Here is a 19885-nt window from a genome sequence, read left to right on the forward strand (position 1 = left end):
TAACTCAAAGGCGGAAGTGCAGTACAATTACAAACCGGAGTCGTCACAGCCGAACCGAGGTAGACTCTGTCCTTTTTTTTTCTAACGCATGTTTTGTGCAGGTACCGGCGTACAAATAGTGGTCTTGATTGCAGAACATCTTGATCATTCTCCGTCCCAAGTCGAAAACTTTGACTTGCGCTTTCCTAACCGAACGCTCAGTCAAAGTGGGAGCTTCTGTAGACTCCTAATTTGCGTCTCCCCATTGGGATGATGACGATACCATTATCCTTGTTAGGTTGTTGGAGCAACTCCGTGCGGATTTTCCAATTGCTAAAAGCATGTCCAAAATCCAAGAGCCAAAATCCAATCCCCGAGGCCGTTCCCCTTCTGGAACTCGATACAAAATACAAATTTCGAAAATCAAGTTCAAAATCCAAGTAAAACCTCACCCAATGGACTATCCCAATGGTTTACAAGGCCTTTTCCACTCAAAATCATATAAGGCAAGTCAAATTCGGGCGCCGACCCACAAAACCGAGCAAGCCGGGCCTCGTCCCGTAAAATCGAATTCAAAAACCCGAAACGGCTTGTTTTTAGACAAAAGCTAAGCCTTAATCCCCAAGCAATCACTACGTGCCAAGTTCTTACAAGTCGTACAATAGCACTCCATCCTTCCCTTTTCGTTCTTTACGTATTTGATGAATCATATTTATATAGGGTATTTTAGGCGCACTTAGGTTACATTTCTATGCATTTGGCTCATTTTAGTTGCATTTAGTGTCACATTTGCATAAGTTGTCGTCATCGTACTCTATTACTCCCCGTTTTTGTTTTCGTTAATATTTCAGGTGATTTTACGGTCATTTGGATGCTTTCGGAGTGTTCAGAGTTGATTTGGATGATGAATGGATGTGATGTTGACTCGGGGATTATTACATATATCTGGGGATAATTTTGAGTCAACAACGAAGTTAAACGTTATTTTTCTAAGCATTAAAACGGACAAGAATTCACTTTTTGATGATATCTCAAGTTCTACATATCGGAATGAGACGATTTTGATTGGGCTAGAAAGTAGACTTAAAGAGCTTTCCAACGATAGGTCACACGTCCCTAAGGGAATTTTAGAACAAGAATTATGACATAAAAAAGGTGTCTCGACTATCCGATGCGCCCACTGTTAGGTTATGATACATATGACAATTCATAAATCATGCGGAAAAACCATTTAGCCAGGAATACATATTATTTACACATAATCATATAGCATAGTTTAGATGCATACTCTTTGTTGCGTGCCTTCCCTAGCTGCGCCCGAACCGAACAAGAACAAGTCTTTAGGACTCCAAGTGTCGTCCCTCCGTAGATAGTCCACAGTACGTCCGGATCCGCCTTAAGATTGACCAACTAGAATCGCCCTTAAGGTACTAAAATTTTCGGCACTTTTGAGCAAGGAATGTGTCTGAATTTTTCTCTCAAAAATTCACTTTGAATACTTGAAAAACTTGTTATAAATTGTGAACCCAGGCCACATATTTATAGGGGTATGGAAAGAGAATTGGAATCGAATTAGGATACGAATTAATTAAATTAGAATCACAATAAAACTCTAATTTAATTAATTTATCAAATAGAATTAGGAATTTAATCATTAAACGAATCCTGTACGTTTTAGGTTTCGTATGTGAACACAAACACCCACGCACGCACAGCAGCCCACGAGGGGCGCCATGCGCGCGCGCGCACAGCCCGAGCATCGCAGCCCACGACTGCCGCAGCCTTGGGCGCGCGCTGGGCCTGCCTTGCGGTGGGCCTGGCGCAGCCTTGGGCTGGTGTGTTGTGGCGCGCGTTTCCCTTGCTGGACGTGGGCCTGGCTTCGTGATGGGCCTTCGTCTAGCAAGCTCGTCCGATGCTAATTCGTACGACGCGCTTCCGATTAATTTTCCGATTCCGGAATTCATTTCCGATACGAACAATATTTAACATTTCCGATTCCGGAACTAATTTTCGTTTCGAACAAATATTTAATATTTCCGTTTCCGGAATTATTTTCCGATTCCGATAATATTTCCGATTCAGACAATATTTCCGTTTCCGGCAATATTTCCGATTCCGGCAATATTTCCATTTCCGATAATATTTTCCGATACGTACCATGTTTCCGTTTCCGGCAACATCTACGACTTGGATAATATTAATATTTCCGATACGATCCATATTTCCGTTTTCGGCAATATCATCGTTTTCGGAGTATTCATTTCTTGCCTGTGACGATCTCAGCTCCCACTGAAACCAAGATCCGTCGATTCCGAATATCCATAGATGGAGTATTTAATGCCATTAAATACTTGATCCGTTTACGTACTATTTGTGTGACCCTACGGGTTCAGTCAAGAGTAAGCTGTGGATTAATATCATTAATTCCACTTGAACTAAAGCGGCCTCTAGCTAGGCATTCAGCTCACTTGATCTCACTGAATTATTAACTTGTTAATTAATACTGAACCGCATTTATTAGACTTATCATTGAATGCATACTTGGACCAAGGGCATTATTTCCTTCACCCACAGCCCACGACGATGGCACCGCTCTTCTCCTTGGGCTCGAAAACAAGCGACTGAGCAGCGGGCCCGCTGGTTTCTGCGCCCAACTGATTTCCTCGCGTGCTTTCATTTTCGTGATCGTCCAATTAAATCATAACTTATGCAGTTATTATTTCCTATATTGATTAGAATTTAGGAATCATAATAAATACTTCAAGGGAATTAATTTATTTCCCGCATTATTTATTTTGCTTAGAATTCTCTTTCACGTTAATTTTTTTTCTCTCTTAATTTTTGAACCCTATCCTTTTCCTTTCTTCAATTCATCAATCTATAGGTAATTTTATAATTGTTTTTCTTTAATTCATTACTATTGTTTTCGTTCCTTTGGTTATGAAATTCATGTTTATTATTTCTTTCATGTTTGATAATTTAATTTTGAGCGAGTAGTCATTTTCTAGGGCTAAGTAAGGGAAGCCATTTTCATACCATGATTGTTGCATTAATGTTTGTTAATTTATAAATTATGCTTGATTAATTCCAATTGATTTGTTCTTAATTGTTGATTCATGTAATTGGCCAATATCATAGATTGATTATCTAGATAATAGGAATTAGAATCGAAATATCATATTTTTAGAGGCTTGGTGCAATTGGCTATTCTGATTATGCATATGTTGGACTGAAAGTGTTAAGAGCCGACCGTAGGATTAATATGGACTTTAATTATTCAGTCTAATTTATTCATTGTCGAATTGATTTGTGTTCTTGGATTGGTATAAGCATGGTGGATCGAACGTATGCCCTAGACCTTTAATTCATTGATAAATTATACATTTATATTATTGTTTTAGTTTCATTAGTTTATAAACTAAAATTTACACTTTGTTTATTGAAATAGTTTACAATAATTGGGCAAAAACTATTAGAATTTGTTTCCATGTGGGATCGACCCGTATTTCTAAGTACCTGCTAACAACAGACACCATGCACTTGTGATATCACTTTTTAATTCATCAAGGTTTTGGCGCCGTTGCCGGGGAGATGGCTAGATTCTATTAGTTTTTGTTTGATTATTTGAACTGTTTTCATTATCTCATTATAACTTTTAGTTCCAATTGAGGTAAATCTCACTGCGGTTTCTTCGTTTGTTGTTTATGCCCAGGTCTGCTAGAATGGGTACCTTGGTTCCTCCTGATCCCGATCTTGGAAAGACCCTCCAACAACTAAAAAAGCAACAGAAGAAGAAGCAGTCAGGGTCCCGAGACTCATAGACTCCACCAAGTCACACGATGTCTAAATCCTTGAAATCATATGGGGTGCCTTCCCCGAGCAATGTTCCGACTGGGCTCACAATGTCAACTATTGAGGCAATCAACTTTGAGATCAAGCCCGCTCTAATCTCCATGGTATCCCAAAATCAATACGGTGGTCATCCATATGAGGAACCCCTAACCATCTGCAAAGGTTCAACCAATTGTGCGGTACCATCAAGCATCAAGGGGTCACTCAAGATCAATTGAAAGTTATGTTGTTTGGTTTTAGCCTTCGCGATAAGGCTCAGACATGGTTGAACGATGTTAAGGAGACAGAGTGGAGTGTGATTTCATAGGCCTTTCTAGAAGAGTTATTTCTCCCAACCAAGACTGCTGAAATAAGACACAAGGTGACTACATTCACTCAAGAACCTGGTGAATCACTTAGAGAAGCATGGGATAGATTGCAGCGGTCTTGTACGCATCACAACATTGAAAAAATAGTTCTTGGTTCAGATTTTCTACCATGGTTTGCAAGATGATATGAAGAACACAATTGATTCAGGTGCTGGGGGTGTTTTTCTTGACAAAGATGTGGATGCAGGTTATGATTTTCTTGCCGATTTAGCTACCAATCATTACAACACCCCCATAACCACATCGAAGAAGGGCAAGATGGATGTCGATGCTTATTCTCTATTGTCCACAAAAGTGGCAGCCTTAAACCTGAAGATTGATTCTTTGAAGGCTCTTTAGTCTAGTACTCCCCCAATGAGTATCAATGATATGTCTAGTGTAGCTCCAGTGACGACTTCTTATTGCAAAATATGTGGAATTCAAGGTCACTTTGTTCATGAGTGCTCTTATAGCTCGCAGGATACCACGCAAATGGAGCAAGTGAATGCTTTTCAATAGAGGAAACCCAATGACCCATGTTCCAACTCATATAATCCGAGTTGGAGGAATCATCCCAATTTCTCATATTGGAGCAAAAAAGTTTAGAATCCTCAACCCCAACAACAATAGTCGTAACCACAGTACCCTCCACCTCAGCCACATGTTTCTAGGCCTCCATTTCCACAAGGAAACTCACATAATTCTCCCTCGGGGTTTAATAGGCCCCCACACCAATGGTATCAACAACAGCCTCCTCAGACCAATGCTACTCCAGAGCCTAACATGGGTGATCTTATAAGCTCATTGAAAATATGCAGAAGACCGAAGAGATAGCTCAAAAGAACCATGATGAGAGCACCAAAGAGTTGAATAATCAGAATAGAATGTTGGAGAATCAAGTTGCTCAACTTGCTGACACTCTATCTCAGAGGCAACCGGGTACACTTCCTGGGCAACCTACTCCGCCCCAAGGTCAGAATAGAGAAAGTGCCAATGCAATCACTCTTAAAAGTGGCACTAAATATGATGGACCCCCGTTGCCTACTGATGATGCAACTCTTGCTAAGGAGAACACAGATGGACCAAAGAAAACAATTGGTGCAGAGCCTCAAATCCCGGTAGTTGATAATGCTGATGATGTTGGCGCAAATAAGGGGAAGGAGAAGATTTCTGATTCTCTCCCTATTGTGCCTAAGTTGCCATTCCCTCACCTGGTGCAGAAAACTAAGGTCGATTAACAATTTGGTAATCTCTTAGAGGTAACGGTCCCTTTTACTGATTTGATATCTCAAGTTCCTGTTTATGCAAATTTTTTAAAAGAAATGATCACTAAGATAATGGATTATGGTGGTGTAGAGAGAATCTCTCTAACTGAAGAGTGTAGTCCCATATTGAAAAATAAGTGTCCACCCAAACTTAAGGACCCGAGTAGTTTTTCCATCCCCTGTCATGTAGGTGCATTGTTCATTGATAAAGCATTATGTGATTTAGGTGTAAGTGTGTCTGCCATGCCCCTTTCTTTCTGTAATAGGTTGAATATTGGAAAATTAAAATGCACAAAAATCACTTTGCAAATGGAAGATCGTTCTATAAGGTACCCTTTGGGTATTTTGGAGGATGTTCATGTCCTGGTGGGGAAATTCTACATTCCTGTTGATTTTGTGGTTCTAGATATGGAGGAGGATAGTCAAATCCCCATAATTTTGGGTAGGCCATTTTTTTATATTGCAAGTGCTGTCATTGATGTCAAGTCTGGATCTCTTACTTTGAGTGTTGGTGATGATACTGTTACTTTTAATCTAACCAATGTTGTGAAGTCTCCTATGCTTGAGAATACTTGTTGCAGGATTGATGTTGTAAAAGAGATTTCTCTAGACAACATCCCTAGAATGTTGTATGATGATCCATTGTTGGCGGTTCTTACTTTGGAAGCCCCAAAAGGAGAAGGAGATAGCGAGATTGATTCCTTGATCTTGGATTCAGATGGAATTAAAGCTGAGAAGGTTAATGGTTTTGAGGTATTCGAAACTGTTTGCTCTACTTCCGAGCCACATGTAACAAAGGTAGAACTAAAAACATTACCATCTCATCTTAAATATGCATTTCTTGATGATAATGAGTAATTCCTTGTGATTGTTAATGTTGCACTCGATGATAGCCAGCTTTCTAAGCTTCTGACCGTGCTGCGTATGCACAAAAAGGCAACAGGTATAGCATCGACGATCTCAAGGGAATCAGTCCTGACTTTTGTATTCATAGAATTAATTTGGTAGCAGATCACCGTCCTTACATTCAACCACAACGTCGTTTGAATCTTAATATGCAAGATGTGGTGAGAAAAGAGGTAATGAAATTACTTGATGTGGGCATCATCTATGCCATCTCAGATTATAAGTGGGTGAGCCCGGTGCAAGTTGTTCCCAAGAAGGGGGGGGGGGGACAATGGTTGTTAAGAATGGTAAGGTTGAGCTTATCCCCACTTGTGTTGTTACAGGTTTGCATATGTGTATTGATCATCGAATGTTTAATACGGCCACCTTGAAGGATCACTTTCCCTTTCCTTTATTTATCAAATGCTAGAAAGATTAGTAAAACACAACTTTTTCTGTTATTTGGATGGATATTCAAGTTTCTTTCAGATTCCCATTCACCCAGAAGACAAGGAAAAGACAACGTTCACCTGCCCTTATGGAACTTTTGCATACCGCAAAATGTCGTTCGGTTTGTGCAACACCCCTACTACATTTCAAAAATGTATGATAGCCATTTTCTCTGACTTCATCGAGGATATCATTGAGGTATTTATGGATGATTTTAGCGTATATGGTTGTGACTTTGATGTATGTTTCCATAATCTTTCTAAAGTGCTTAAACGTTATTCTGAAGTGAATTTGGTATTGAACTGGGAAAAAAGCCACTTTATGGTCAATGAAGGAGTGGTACTTGGTCATCTTATTTCTGAACGTGGTATCCAAGTTGATAGAGCAAATATTGAGGTGATTGAGAAATTTCCCCCTCCCGTGAATGTCAAGGGAGTGAGAAGTTTTCTCGGTCATGCGGGTTTTTATCGCCGTTTCGTAAAAGATTTTTCTAAAATTGCAAAACCCCTCAATTATTGCTCGAGGATGCCACATTTGAGTTCATTGATGCTTGTTTGGAGTCTTTTGACAGGATTAAGAAAGCATTGATAACTGCTCCATTCATTCCGCCTCCGGATTGGGATTCTCCATTATGTGTGATGCTAGTGATTATGCTGTTGGAGCAGTGCTTGGCCAGAGAAAGAACAAGGTGTTGCATGCTATCTATTATGCAAGCAAAATCTTGGATGGAGCTCAGATGAATTATGCTACTATTGAGAAAGAGCTCCTTGCGGTTGTTTATGCTCTTGACAAATTTCAGACGTATCTTGTTGGTTCGAAAGGCATTGTACACACTGATCATGCCGCCCTCAAGTATTTGTTGGCCAAGGAAGAGGCCAAACCAAGACTTATTCGATGGATTATTCTCCTCCAAGAGTTTGATTTGCAGATTCAGGATAAGAAGGGTGCCGAGAATATTGTTGCAGATCATCTCTCTCTGTTGAAATTTCAATGTAGCACAGATGGGTCTATCAATGATTCATTTCCTGGCGATCATCTTTTCTCTGTGTCTATTCAATTCCCATGGTATGCAGACTTTGCAAATTATTGTGTTGGTGGCTCTCATCCTCCTGAATTGACCTATCAGCAACGTAAGAGGTTCTACCATGATGTTAAACGGTACTTTCGGGATGATCCACAATTATCTCCAAAGTGTGCCAATGTTATGTTTCGTAAGTGTGTGGCAGATTGGGACACTCAAAGTGTTCTTAAGAATTGCCATAATTTACCTTCTGGTGGTCATCTTGGTGCTATTCCGACTTCCCATCGAGTTATTCAATGTGGTTTATATTGGCCTTCTATATTCGAGGATGCCCGCTTCTTTTGCAATGCATGCGACGAATGTCAACAAACGGGAAACATTTCAAAAAGGAAAGAGCTACCACATACTGGAATTCTTGAGGTTGAGCCCTTTGATGTATGGGGCATTGATTTTATGGGACTGTTCCTGTAGACACCTAATTTGTGTCTCCCCATTGGGATGATGACGATACCATTATCCTTGTTAGGTAGTTGGAGCAACTCCGTGCGGATTTTCCAATTGCTAAAAGCATGTCCAAAATCTAAGAGCCAAAATCCAATCCCCGAGGCCGTTCCCCTTCCGGCCGGAACTCGATACAAATACAAATTTCGAAAATCAAGTTCAAAATTCAAGTACAATCTCACCCAATGGACTATCCCATTGGTTTTACAAGGCCTTTTCCACTCAAAATCATATAAGACAAGTCAAATTCGGGCACCGACCCACAAAACCGAGCAAGCCGGGCCTCGTCCCGAAAAATCGAATTCAAAAACCCGAAACGGCTTGTTTTTAGACGAAAGCTAAGCCTTAATCCCCAAGCAATCATTACGTGCCAAGTTCGTACAAGTCGTACAATGGTACAGCAATACAATCCAAAAGCAAGGACGACATCTTTCCGTCCTTTTTGGCAGCATCCACGCCACGTCACCAGCGCTGAGCGCTGCCACCTGCGTGCGGCGCTGGCAATGGCTGGCGTTTAGCAGCAAACTCTCCTATAAATACCCCTAATTCTGAGCAGTTAAAGGAGGCAAAAATCTACATACAACGTCGTAATACAAAAATTGCACCTAAAAATTCAATACAAAAATCAATACAAAATCCTCCAAAAACACCATACAATCTTCAAGCTTTAAGCAATTGGGAGTTCTAATCGGAAATCTTGCCTAAACCTAACTAGTTAATTCCGAATACCAACCCCAATCTATTCAATGTTGCTTTGATGTTCTATTTCAAAATGATTAGTAAGTTGGCATTTTTACTCTTAAAAATGTCACTTGCAACAATCATACATTTCTTCAAAATCCAAACTTTTCAAAATACAAAAATGCAAACTTTCAAGATTCAAGGATGTTCAAAGTTGTTTGTAATCACTTCTTTGAACTAGAATCATTTTCAAACATGGAGTAATCAAAGATGATGCCTTTCTAACTTTTAAAGGATTAGTCTTTTGAGATTCAAGACTCCATTTTTCAATATACAAGTTCAATTTTTCAAATTTCAAGATCCAACAATGTTTAGGGTTGCTGATGACTACTTCCCTAAACTAGGATTCTTTCAAAGTAAGAGCACATCAAAGATCTGACCTTTTCAACATTAAAAGGCCCGATCTTTGAGATTCAAGTCTCTTAACTTCAATATTTCAAGTTCAAGTTCAACATTTCAAGTTCAAGTTCAAGTATTTCAAGTTCAATATTTCAAGTTTCAAGCTTTCAAGTTCAAGTTCTATATGCAAAATCTAGGATACTTTGGGGTGAGCACCTTCTCCCAAGTTGAGATTGTTGGCTTTAAATTCGTGTCGAACGCACTTATTTTTAAGTAGGCGTTTGGCGTTTGGATTTCATGTGCCCAAGTTCAAATTTCAATATTGCAATTTCAATTATGCACCTTTCAATTCCGCAATTTCAATTCCGGACTTTCAATAACGCATTTCAATTTCGCACTTTCAATTATGCAACTTCACTTGCCTAGTCCTTCTAGGCAATGTGGACTTACTCCCTAGTCCATTTCTAGGGGGTCTTGTGTTTACTAATTCCGCACTTATTTACTATTGTGATGTTGCTTTATTTGCTTTATTGCTTTCATCACCGCACATGCTAAATACAACAAAATGCAAGGTTATGTCACGCTTAACAAAGATAATTTCTTGGACAAACCGATCTTAGGTTCCCTTAAATTAACTTTAAAGCAATGTGACCACAATACAAAGTAGAAATTCAATTTTTTCTAAATTCAAACCCACATAGTCTAAACTAGGGTATTTTCGAAAATGTTGTGCCACGTACTTGAATAATTTCTAAAGCTCGCGGAATAAGCATCTCGTTCCCGTGCCCGGATCTCACCCATCCGTTTCGAAAATTCAAAGCCTTATCCAAATCGAGTCACTCTTGGTCTTTCCAAACGGGACCCTAAAATAATGTTTGGTGGCGACTCCTTCAAGATCCAAAAATTCAAAGGTTTCTAAAAACCGCCCCTTGTAGGGAAAAAGGGCAATTCGAGCCCGAGCACAAAAATATACGACCATGCATTTTTCAGTTTCTGAGCACGACCATGCATTTTTCAGTTTCTAGCTCTCCGAGTGGCCTTATACAACTTTCAGCATCTCAACCCGATTTATGGGAGGACAATCCCAATCTTGTGATCTTGAAGTTAGACTTCGTTTGATAGGTGATTACCCGAGCGTTGCCGTTATAGTCTACTTTTACGGTGCGACACTTGAGAACGTCAAAGTAACCAGTTTCTGTTAAAATGTCGTTTAAGAAAGCGGTTTTGACATCCATCTGCCATATTTTGTAATCGTAATATGCAGCGATTGCTATCATTATCCAAAAATACTTTAGCATTGCAACCGGTGAACAGGTTTCATCGTTATCCATACCGTGGACTTGCCTGTAACCTTTTTCAACCAATCTAGCTTTGAAAACTTATAGTTTCCCATCCTTGTCCTTTTTCAGTTTGAAAACCCATTTCTTCCTATGGCTTGGTAGCCATTTGGCAAATCGACCAAATCCCAAACTTGGTTTTCAGACATGGAGTCTAATTCAGATTGCATGGCTTCTTGCCATTGCTTGGAGCTAGGGCTCGTCATAGCTTGTTTGTAAGTCGCAGGTTCATCGCTTTCCAGCAATAGAACTTCATGGCTCTCGTTCGTCAAAATACCTGAGTATCTTTCCGGTTGAGACCTATATCTCTGCGATCTACGCGGGGTTACAATTCTAGTTGGTTCTTGATTCTCACCAGATACTTCTAAAGATCTCTGAGTTTCAACCTGAATGTCATCTTGAGCATTCTCTAGAGTTTGTTGTTCGACTTGAATTTCTTCGAGGTCTACTTTTCTCCCACTTGTCATTTTGGAAATGTGATCTCTTTCCAAAAAGATACCATCTTGAGCAACAAACACCTTGTTCTCAGATTTATTGTAGAAGTAGTACCGCTTTGTTTCCTTTGGGTAACCCATAAGGATACATTTGTCAGATTTCGGTTGAAGTTTGTCTGAAATTAAAAGTTTGACGTATACTTCACAACCCAAAATTTTAAGAAAAGACACATTTGGAGACTTTCCAAACCATAACTCATATGGAGTCTTTTCGACAGCTTTAGACGGAGCTCTATTTAGTGTGAGTGCAGCTATGTTTAATGCATGTCCCCAAAATTCTATTGGAAGTTCGGCCTAACCCATCATTGATCGAACCATGTCTAGCAAGGTCCTGTTCCTCCATTATTACACACCGTTCCATTGAGGTGTTCCGGGAGGAGTCAATTCTGACAAGATTCCACATTCTTTCAGATGGTCATCAAATTCATAGCTCATATATTCACCGCCTCTATCAAACCGCAGTGCTTTAATCTTCTTGCCTAATTGATTCTCTACTTCACTCTAAAATTCCTTGAATTTGTCAAAGGATTCAGACTTATGCTTCATTAGGTAGACATAACCATATCTACTGAAGTCATCAATGAAAGTGATAAAGTAGCTGAAACCACCTCTAGCATTTGAACTCATTGGTCCACATACATCTGTATGGATTTAACCCAATAGATCAGTTTCTTTTTCTCCAACTTTGGAGAAAGGTTTCTTTGTCATTTTTCGAAGTAAGCATGATTCACATTTATAATAATCCTCTAAGTCAAATGGTTTTAGAATTCCTTCCTTTTAAGTCTTTCTATGCGCTTCATGTTAATATGGCCTAATCTAAAATGCCAATGACAGGTGAGATCTGAATCATTCTTTTTGGCCTTTTTGGTATTTATGTTATAAACTTGTTTTTCGTGATCTAGTAAATAAAGTCCATTGACTAATCTAGCAGATCCATAAAACATCTCTTTAAAATAAAATGAGCAACTATTGTCTTTTATTAAAAAGGTAAATCCCTTAGCATCTAAGCAAGAAACAGAAATGATGTTTTTAGTAAGACGTGGAACATGGAAACACTCTTCCAGTTCCAAAACTAGCCCAGAGGGCAACAACAAATAATAAGTTCCTACAGCTAATGCAGCAATCCTTGCTCCATTTCCCACTCGTAAGTCGACTTCACCCTTGCTTAACCTTCTACTTCTTCTTAGTCCCTGTGAATTGGAACATAAGTGTGAGCCACAACCTGTATCTAATACCCAATAAGTTGAATTTGCAAGTATACAGTCTATAACGAAAATACCTAAAGATGAAACGACTTTTCCGTTCTTCTGATCTGCCTTATATTTGGGACATTCTCTCTTGTATTGGCCAATTCCAGCCCAATAAAGACAGCTTGATGTGGACTTGTCCTGCTTTGTCTTCTTTCTGGGAACTGACTCAGCATTGCCCTTGGACTTTCCACCTTTCTTAAAAGGTCTCCATTTAGCCTTGAGTAAATCTTTGGCTTCACAGTCGAGTAAGATTTCAGCATTTTTTACTAGCCGAATAAACTCACTGGTTGTCTCTTCTCTTGGTTCTCTCATGTAGTATTACCTGAAGCGTCTAAATCCTTCAAGAAGTGAGTTGAGTAAGACGGAGACAGCCATTTTTTCGCTTATTGGTGAACCTAGTAGACTTAACGGATCAAACAATGATAACATGTAGTTCACATGACCCGTAAGTGGTTTACCAACTCTTTGTTTAGTGCGAAGGACTTGAGCATGTGTTTCCTAGAGTTCTTGCCTGAAATATCTGTTATGAAGATCAGCCTTTAGCCCTTTCATCTATTCAATCAACTCATGGACATTTAGGTCTCTTTCTTCCGTGCTTCCACGGCAGATATCCCTTAGATGACCGAGAAGCACATATGGTTCGTAAGCGCGCTACAAACCTTCTATGCCAATCGTCAGGGATGTTGCTCACCATGAGACTCATGACCTTCTTGAGATCCGCTTCCCAGGCGGCGTGTCTTTCAGAAGTCATGTCTCTTGCATAATAGCTTGGCATGGGGTAGAACAGTGCATACTTAATGCCATTGAGTTTCACTACTTCAACCAGTTTATCTTGCCATTCAAGAAAATTTGTTAGGTTCAACTTGATCATAAGTTCAGAACCCTTGATGATGTTTTCATTGTTGTTTACCATAGATAAAACTACAATTGAAAAGAATAAACAAATAAATAACCATTCACAGTTTCTCTTAATAAACTTAAATTCTAGCAATCATGCATAATTCAATATTTATTAAGCATTTTATTCGAGTTATGTGTTCCGACAGGTGTGAATAAAATGAATTCAAGATCCTTAAATCATTGAAGAATTAAGCACATTATGTATTTAGACTCAATTCTAAAATATTTTAGGTAAGCAAATCCATTGCTAATAGTCTAGAAACTACACTTGGTTGATAGGTACGTCTAAGAACTTATTAGGTAAACGTATCTCATTTTCCAGGACATAAAAGGACTCCTTACTTATCGTTTCACCGAAACTAACATGTACTCAGAATTATTTGTGTACCTTACCCCTTTAGGATCAACAAGTACCACCTCGTTATGGCGGAAAACTATTACTTAGATTGATGTAAAGGTTATCCAAGTAAGTGTTATTTTGGCATGGAATCTTTTAACTCAATTTTTAAAGTTTAAGGCTCTAACTATTGTAGACACTAAAAATTTGTAGTGTATTACAATTTGAATAAATTAATTAATTTGGACCGATATCATAATATTAATCCATTCTAATTAATTTAGCCCACCCAAATTAAATATCCGAATTACCCAAATACAATTTGGATCATATATTTTTGGGCTAGGTCATATTGTTAGTGAAGGAAATATGTCCTTCACCCAAGGTGCATTAAGTCTAATACCAAGGTTCAGATTAATTGCGAACAATTAATTCAGTAAGATCAAGTGATCGGAACAGCTAGCTGGAGCAATGCTTCCGATCAGTGAGTTCTAATGGATATTGAACTCACAACTTACTCTTGACTGAACCTACAAGGTCACACCAATGACACGTAACAGATCAACGAATTAAATGAATCGGAAATTCATTTAATAGGTTTTCGGGAATTAGTTGGAAAACGTATTATACGATACGACCTTGCATCGGAATCGTATATCGTATCGCGAATATTCGTAAGCTGGGCGACACGAATAAATCGTATCGTACGACGGTGATTCGTCAAATACGAAACGATAAATAATATATCGGAAATATATTAAATCGCGAATACGAAGGGTATCGGAGTTGCCGGCCCGTCGAGCCAAGCACGTAAGCGTGCAAGGCCCAACGAGCCAGCAAGCTCGCGAGCAAAGGCGAGCAAGGCCAGCCCATTGGGCGCGAGCACGCAACAGCACGCACAGCAAGCAACGCAGCGACGAGCGAGCAGGCCCATGGCCCAGCTGCTCGACGCGCGCGCGCTGTGGGCTTCGGCCTGCAGTATGTGTCGCTGGGCGGGGCTGTGTGGTCCGTGTGCTTGCGTGATGTGGCCGGTCAAGGCTCTTTAGTCTTGGCCGGTTACATCATTAATACAATAGGTAAAATTGTATTATTTTCCAACACATAATTCATACTACTCAAACTCTAGACACAGAGAACCCTAATTCTCTCTGTGCCTCCAAAGTGAGTTCTTCCCAAAAGCAAAGTATCTTGATCGATTGTCTAAGCTACGATAATCAAGACGGATCTGATCGTGTCGGTGAACCAAGTAGAGGAACGACAAGTGGAGTTCTTTGTTCGTGTTCGTTGACAGATTATTGTGGAAAACACGCTTCGAATGTAAGTTTGCTTAATCTGTGCTTTATACATGTTTCCTGGCTTTGGGGATTGTTTCCGCACATGTTATTATGTTTAACTGTATTCCCCTACAGTGGTATCATGAGCCTTATGTATTCAAAGCATGAATTAGCATGATTTTATTGTTTTTGCATCTGTCGAAAATTTTGAATTTTTTGTGGAATTTTCGGAATTTTTACTAATTATTGGATGAATTGCGTAATAATCAGGTCCGAAATCAAAATACTCGTTTTTTCAAGTTTTAAAACCCTAATCTGATTGAAAAGGATTTTCTAAGATCAACTCATGCGAACGGAATTGCAAAAACAGGCCTCGAAGTGTCGTTTTTTGAGCGTTTTTGTTAATTTTTCATTAAAAATTAAAAGTGTCGGACAGTAATTCAATTAAAAGGTCGACCTAAACTACTCGCAATTTCTTGAACTTTTGACACAATGTTGCTGGGTATATTTTTGATCTATGGTAAAAATTTCGAATTTTCCGATAAGTATAAACCCTAATTTTGCCTTTCCCCAATTCGTAAAATTTGAAACCCTAATTGAATTTTAATTAATTTTGGTTTTATAATTCGGTTAATTGGGAAAGGGAATATAATTTCATGGGTCAGTGGCTAATTTCAAAAATTATTGGATTAAAATTTTGAATGGTTTCGTTAATTTTAATCGCACTTAAACCAAATTATTAAAAATCTGAAATTTAAATGTTAAAGAACGATTTAAAGCTTCGGATTTTATTAATTAAAAGTTCAAATTTTAATGTTGATTCGTTCGTTCATAAAAAATTTGAATAATTTTAGCCTTTGATTTAATATTTTACGAAATTGGATTGTCGTTAAAGTTTATTAAATCGTTAAAAATCGTTGTGTTTCGAAAATAAAAATCGTAACTTTTTGAAAAATAAAATTAATGCAAGTTCGTGAAATTAAATTAAATTTTAATTGAGTTGGTCCGTATCACGAACCAAAGGCACGAACACGAGTGTGGTGGACGTATGGCTCGTCGAGCCATACAGGCTGTTAAACGAAGGTCGAGCCGCAGCGACACGGGCAGCAGCAAGCGTGCTGCGTGCGCGCTGGGCGAGGAAAGGGGCAGGCGATTTCTTGCGGAGGCTGCGACGAAGCAAGGCACAAGGCCATGCGACGTCCAACGCACGAAGGCACAACGGCGCAGCGCAGGGGCAGCGACAACTGCCGGCACGAGCGAGCGCGAAGGCCTGGGGGTGTGCGAGCTTGCTCGTGCGCCTCATGGGCCACACGCAAGGGATTGGGCTGGGCGCAAGCCAAGTCCAAGTACGTAATCTGACTTTTTTCGTTGAAAATTGTTTATTTCGTTGGGCCTCGTATGTTTGCATTAATTTGGGCTAACGCGATATTTAATTTAATATTTTATTTGCTTGGGCCGGGCCGCGAGTTTTAATTTAATATTTCATAATTAATTATCCGGAATAATTATTGGTTTGAGTGGGAGCCACTAAATGAAATTAAAATGAAATAATTATTTTAATTATTTTCGTAGGTCGCATTATTTTAATTAAATTCAATTTTAATTAGAATAAAGTCTAAGGATTAATAATTTGGAAATTGATTAATCTTTTAGGACGCGTTTATGTGAACGTGAATTTTAATTAATTCATTTAAATACTTGCATATTTATATGGGCGATTTGTTTTAGCACACGAATGGGTGAATGCATAGAATGTATATTTTATGTAATGCAGGTACTCAAAGTGACTAGTATGGCCATTTAGGATAGTTAAATACGGTCTGCGTACCGTTCTATCTTTGAATGTAAATTTTTAAATATGGTCTGCGTACCATGGAAATTTTGATGTAATTTTATTACTTTCAAGTATTTCTAAGTTTAGAACTTTAAGTTAGCATTTGAACTAAGATTCAAGATGATGCCAAGCTAACAAGGAGGTGATGAAGATTGGATGCTTCAAGACAAGATGTTTTGGGCTATACTAGACCACCATTTATTTATGCACTTCTATATATATGTTATGCATGAATGTATGAATGTATGTATGCTTTGCATGAACAGGTTATTTCATATGATTCGATTAGATTAAGTTCACTAAATAATAGAACCAACATAGAAACAACTAGGTCCAAAGTAATATTGAGTTTAAACAATTTCCTTCCAAATCAAGCACTTACAAAAATCTAGGGATCTAAGATAGTAGGTTTACGCTAAAGCGAAGTGCTATTTTAGTTGACTTAGGTGGTAAGGCGTCCTAAAGGAGCACGTTGATTGTGGTTACAACTCAAACAACAATGGCATTATGTTGTGGCAATGGAATAAATTATGGCATTAGTTTATTAACCAAGAGTAATTTGGAGATTACTAGCAATAGGTTTTGCTTACCTAAAATCTTAAACTACTTAAGACATGCTAAAGCTGCTTAAGGATTTAGGACTTTTGGGGTCTTGGAATCGTTTCATTCATTTTGGACCCTGTTTTTGCTTTTGCATGAATGAAATGTTTTAATAGCTTTAATGATTGCATGTTTGCTTTTATTTCAAAGTTATTGAATTCCATGAATGGTTATTTATTGCAAATTCTTTTCGATTGTAGTAATCAAAATGGCCGCAAACAATAACAATACTTTCAACCTGCGTTCAATTCTCGACAAAGAGAAGTTGAATGGCAACAATTTCCTCGACTGGCAAAGGAACTTACAAATAGTTCTTATGCATGAGGAAAAGGAATATGTCCTTGAGGAAGAGTTACCGGAAGAGGCTGGGCCAGAGGTAACTCAAGCTGCCCTTAATCGTTGGATTCAGGCCAACAGGGATGTCAAATGTGTGATGCTTGCATCCATGAGTCCTGAACTTCAGAAAACGTTCATTAACTCGGATGCTTACCAAATCATCTCGGAGTTGAAGAACATGTTTCAGGACCAAGCCAGAATCGAAAGATTCGAGACTCAGAGGTTGATCCTTGAGACTAAGCTCAAGAAAGGAGAACCAGTGAGCCCATATGTTCTTAAAATGATTGGACTCTTTGAGAACATGAGAGCTCTAGATTCTGACGTCTCAAATGAAATGGCTATTGACATCATTCTCCATTCGCTTCATGATGGCTATGATCAATTCAAGTTGAATTACAACATGAACAACATGGAGAAATCTCTTACTGAGCTTCACGGTATGCTGAAAACCGCTGAAAAGACGCTCAAGCAAGAGAATAAGCATGATATGCTTATGGTGCGTAAGGGCAAGAACTTAAAGAAATCAGGCAAGAATAAGGGCAAGAAGGGTAAGGGCAAGGCTACGCCCTGATCCAAGTGCAACGGCACCAGTTCTGGTAAACAGAAAAGGGTGACTCGTTCTCCTGCCGACTCTGAATGCTTCTACTGCAAGAAGAAGGGGCATTGGAAGAGGGATTGCTTGAAGAATAAGGAAGATGAGAAGAACGGGAACGTTGCTTCTACTTCAGGTATATATGTTATACATTGTAATCTTGCTAATTCTACTTCTTGGGTATTAGATAGTGGTTGTGGCTCACACTTATGTTCCAATTCGCAGGGACTAAGGAGAAGTAGAAAGCTTGATAAAGGCGAGATGGATCTACGCGTGGGAAATGGTGCACGGATTGCTGCATTAGCCGTAGGATCTTATTTTATTTCTTTGCCTAGTGGGTTTGTTTTGGAACTAGAAAACTGTTACTATGTTCCTAGTATCACCAGAAACATCATTTCCGTTTCAAGTTTGGATTCTAAAGGTTTTAGTTTTCAATTTAAAGACAATAGTTGTTCTTTTGCTTTGAATGGAATGTTTTATGGTTCAGCACAACAAGAAAACAGTCTTTATGTGCTAGATACGAGCAAACACATTTATAACATAAATACCAAAAAGGCTAAAACTGGTGATTCGGGTCTCACATTTCTGTGGCATTGTCGATTAGGCCATATAAACATAAAGCGCATGGAATTACTTCAACGGAAAGGAATTCTAGAATCATTCGACTTAGAGAAGATTGATCAATGCGAATCTTGTTTACTTGGCAAAATGACAAAGCAACCTTTCTCAAAGGTGGGAGAAAGAGCAAGCAAACTACTAGGGCTAATACATACGGACGTATGTGGGCCTATGAGTACGAAAGATAGAGGTGAGTTCAGCTATTTCACAACGTTTACGGACGACTTCAGTAGATATGGCTATATTTACTTAATGAAGCACAAGTCTGAATCGTTTGAGAAATTCAGAGAATTTCAAAATGAAGTAGAGAATCAACATGGCAAGAAAATCAAAGCTCTAAGATCGGATCGAGGAGGTTTATATCTTAGCCACGAGTTTGATGACCATCTAAAAGAATGCGGAATTCTTTCTGAATTGACTGCTCCGGGGACACCTCAATGGAATGGAGTGTCGGAACGGAGAAATAGGAACTTACTCGATATGGTCAGGTCAATGATGGGTCAGGCCGAACTTCCTTTACAGTTCTGGGGACATGCGTTGCAAACTGCAGCACTCACACTGAATCGTGCTCCGTCAAAAGCTGTTGAAAAGACTCCATACGAATTATGGACTGGGAAACTTCCAAAGTTGTCTTTTCTGAAGATTTGGGGTTGCGAAGCAATGTCAAGCGATTAATTTCGGACAAGCTACAACCTAAATCTGAAAAATGTTTCTTTGTTGGGTATCCAAAAGAAACTATGGGGTATTATTTCTACAACAAGTCAGACAACAAGGTATTCGTTGATCGTGACGGTGTCTTTTTGGAAATAAATCATATTTCCAAATTGACAAGTGGGAGAATAATAGACCTCGAAGAGATTCGAGATGAACAACGAACTCAGAACTCTTTAGAAGCATTTCTAGTTGATGAACCTGCAAGGTCTTTAGAAGAGC

The 19885-nt window shown here is 39.0% G+C and overlaps 1 protein-coding gene across 1 annotated transcript; it reads left to right on the forward strand.

Annotated features, from left to right (window-relative positions):
• The first annotated feature begins 5515 nt into the window (after nt 1-5515).
• On the forward strand, nt 5516-6301 carry LOC110783473 (uncharacterized). Its single transcript, XM_021987814.2, has one exon. The coding sequence runs from the start codon at nt 5516-5518 to the stop codon at nt 6299-6301; it is 786 nt and encodes a 261-aa protein (XP_021843506.2).
• The last annotated feature ends 13584 nt before the right edge of the window (nt 6302-19885 follow it).

This window comes from Spinacia oleracea, chromosome 3 (genome assembly GCF_020520425.1).
Source record: "Spinacia oleracea cultivar Varoflay chromosome 3, BTI_SOV_V1, whole genome shotgun sequence".
Taxonomy (NCBI): domain Eukaryota; kingdom Viridiplantae; phylum Streptophyta; class Magnoliopsida; order Caryophyllales; family Amaranthaceae; genus Spinacia; species Spinacia oleracea.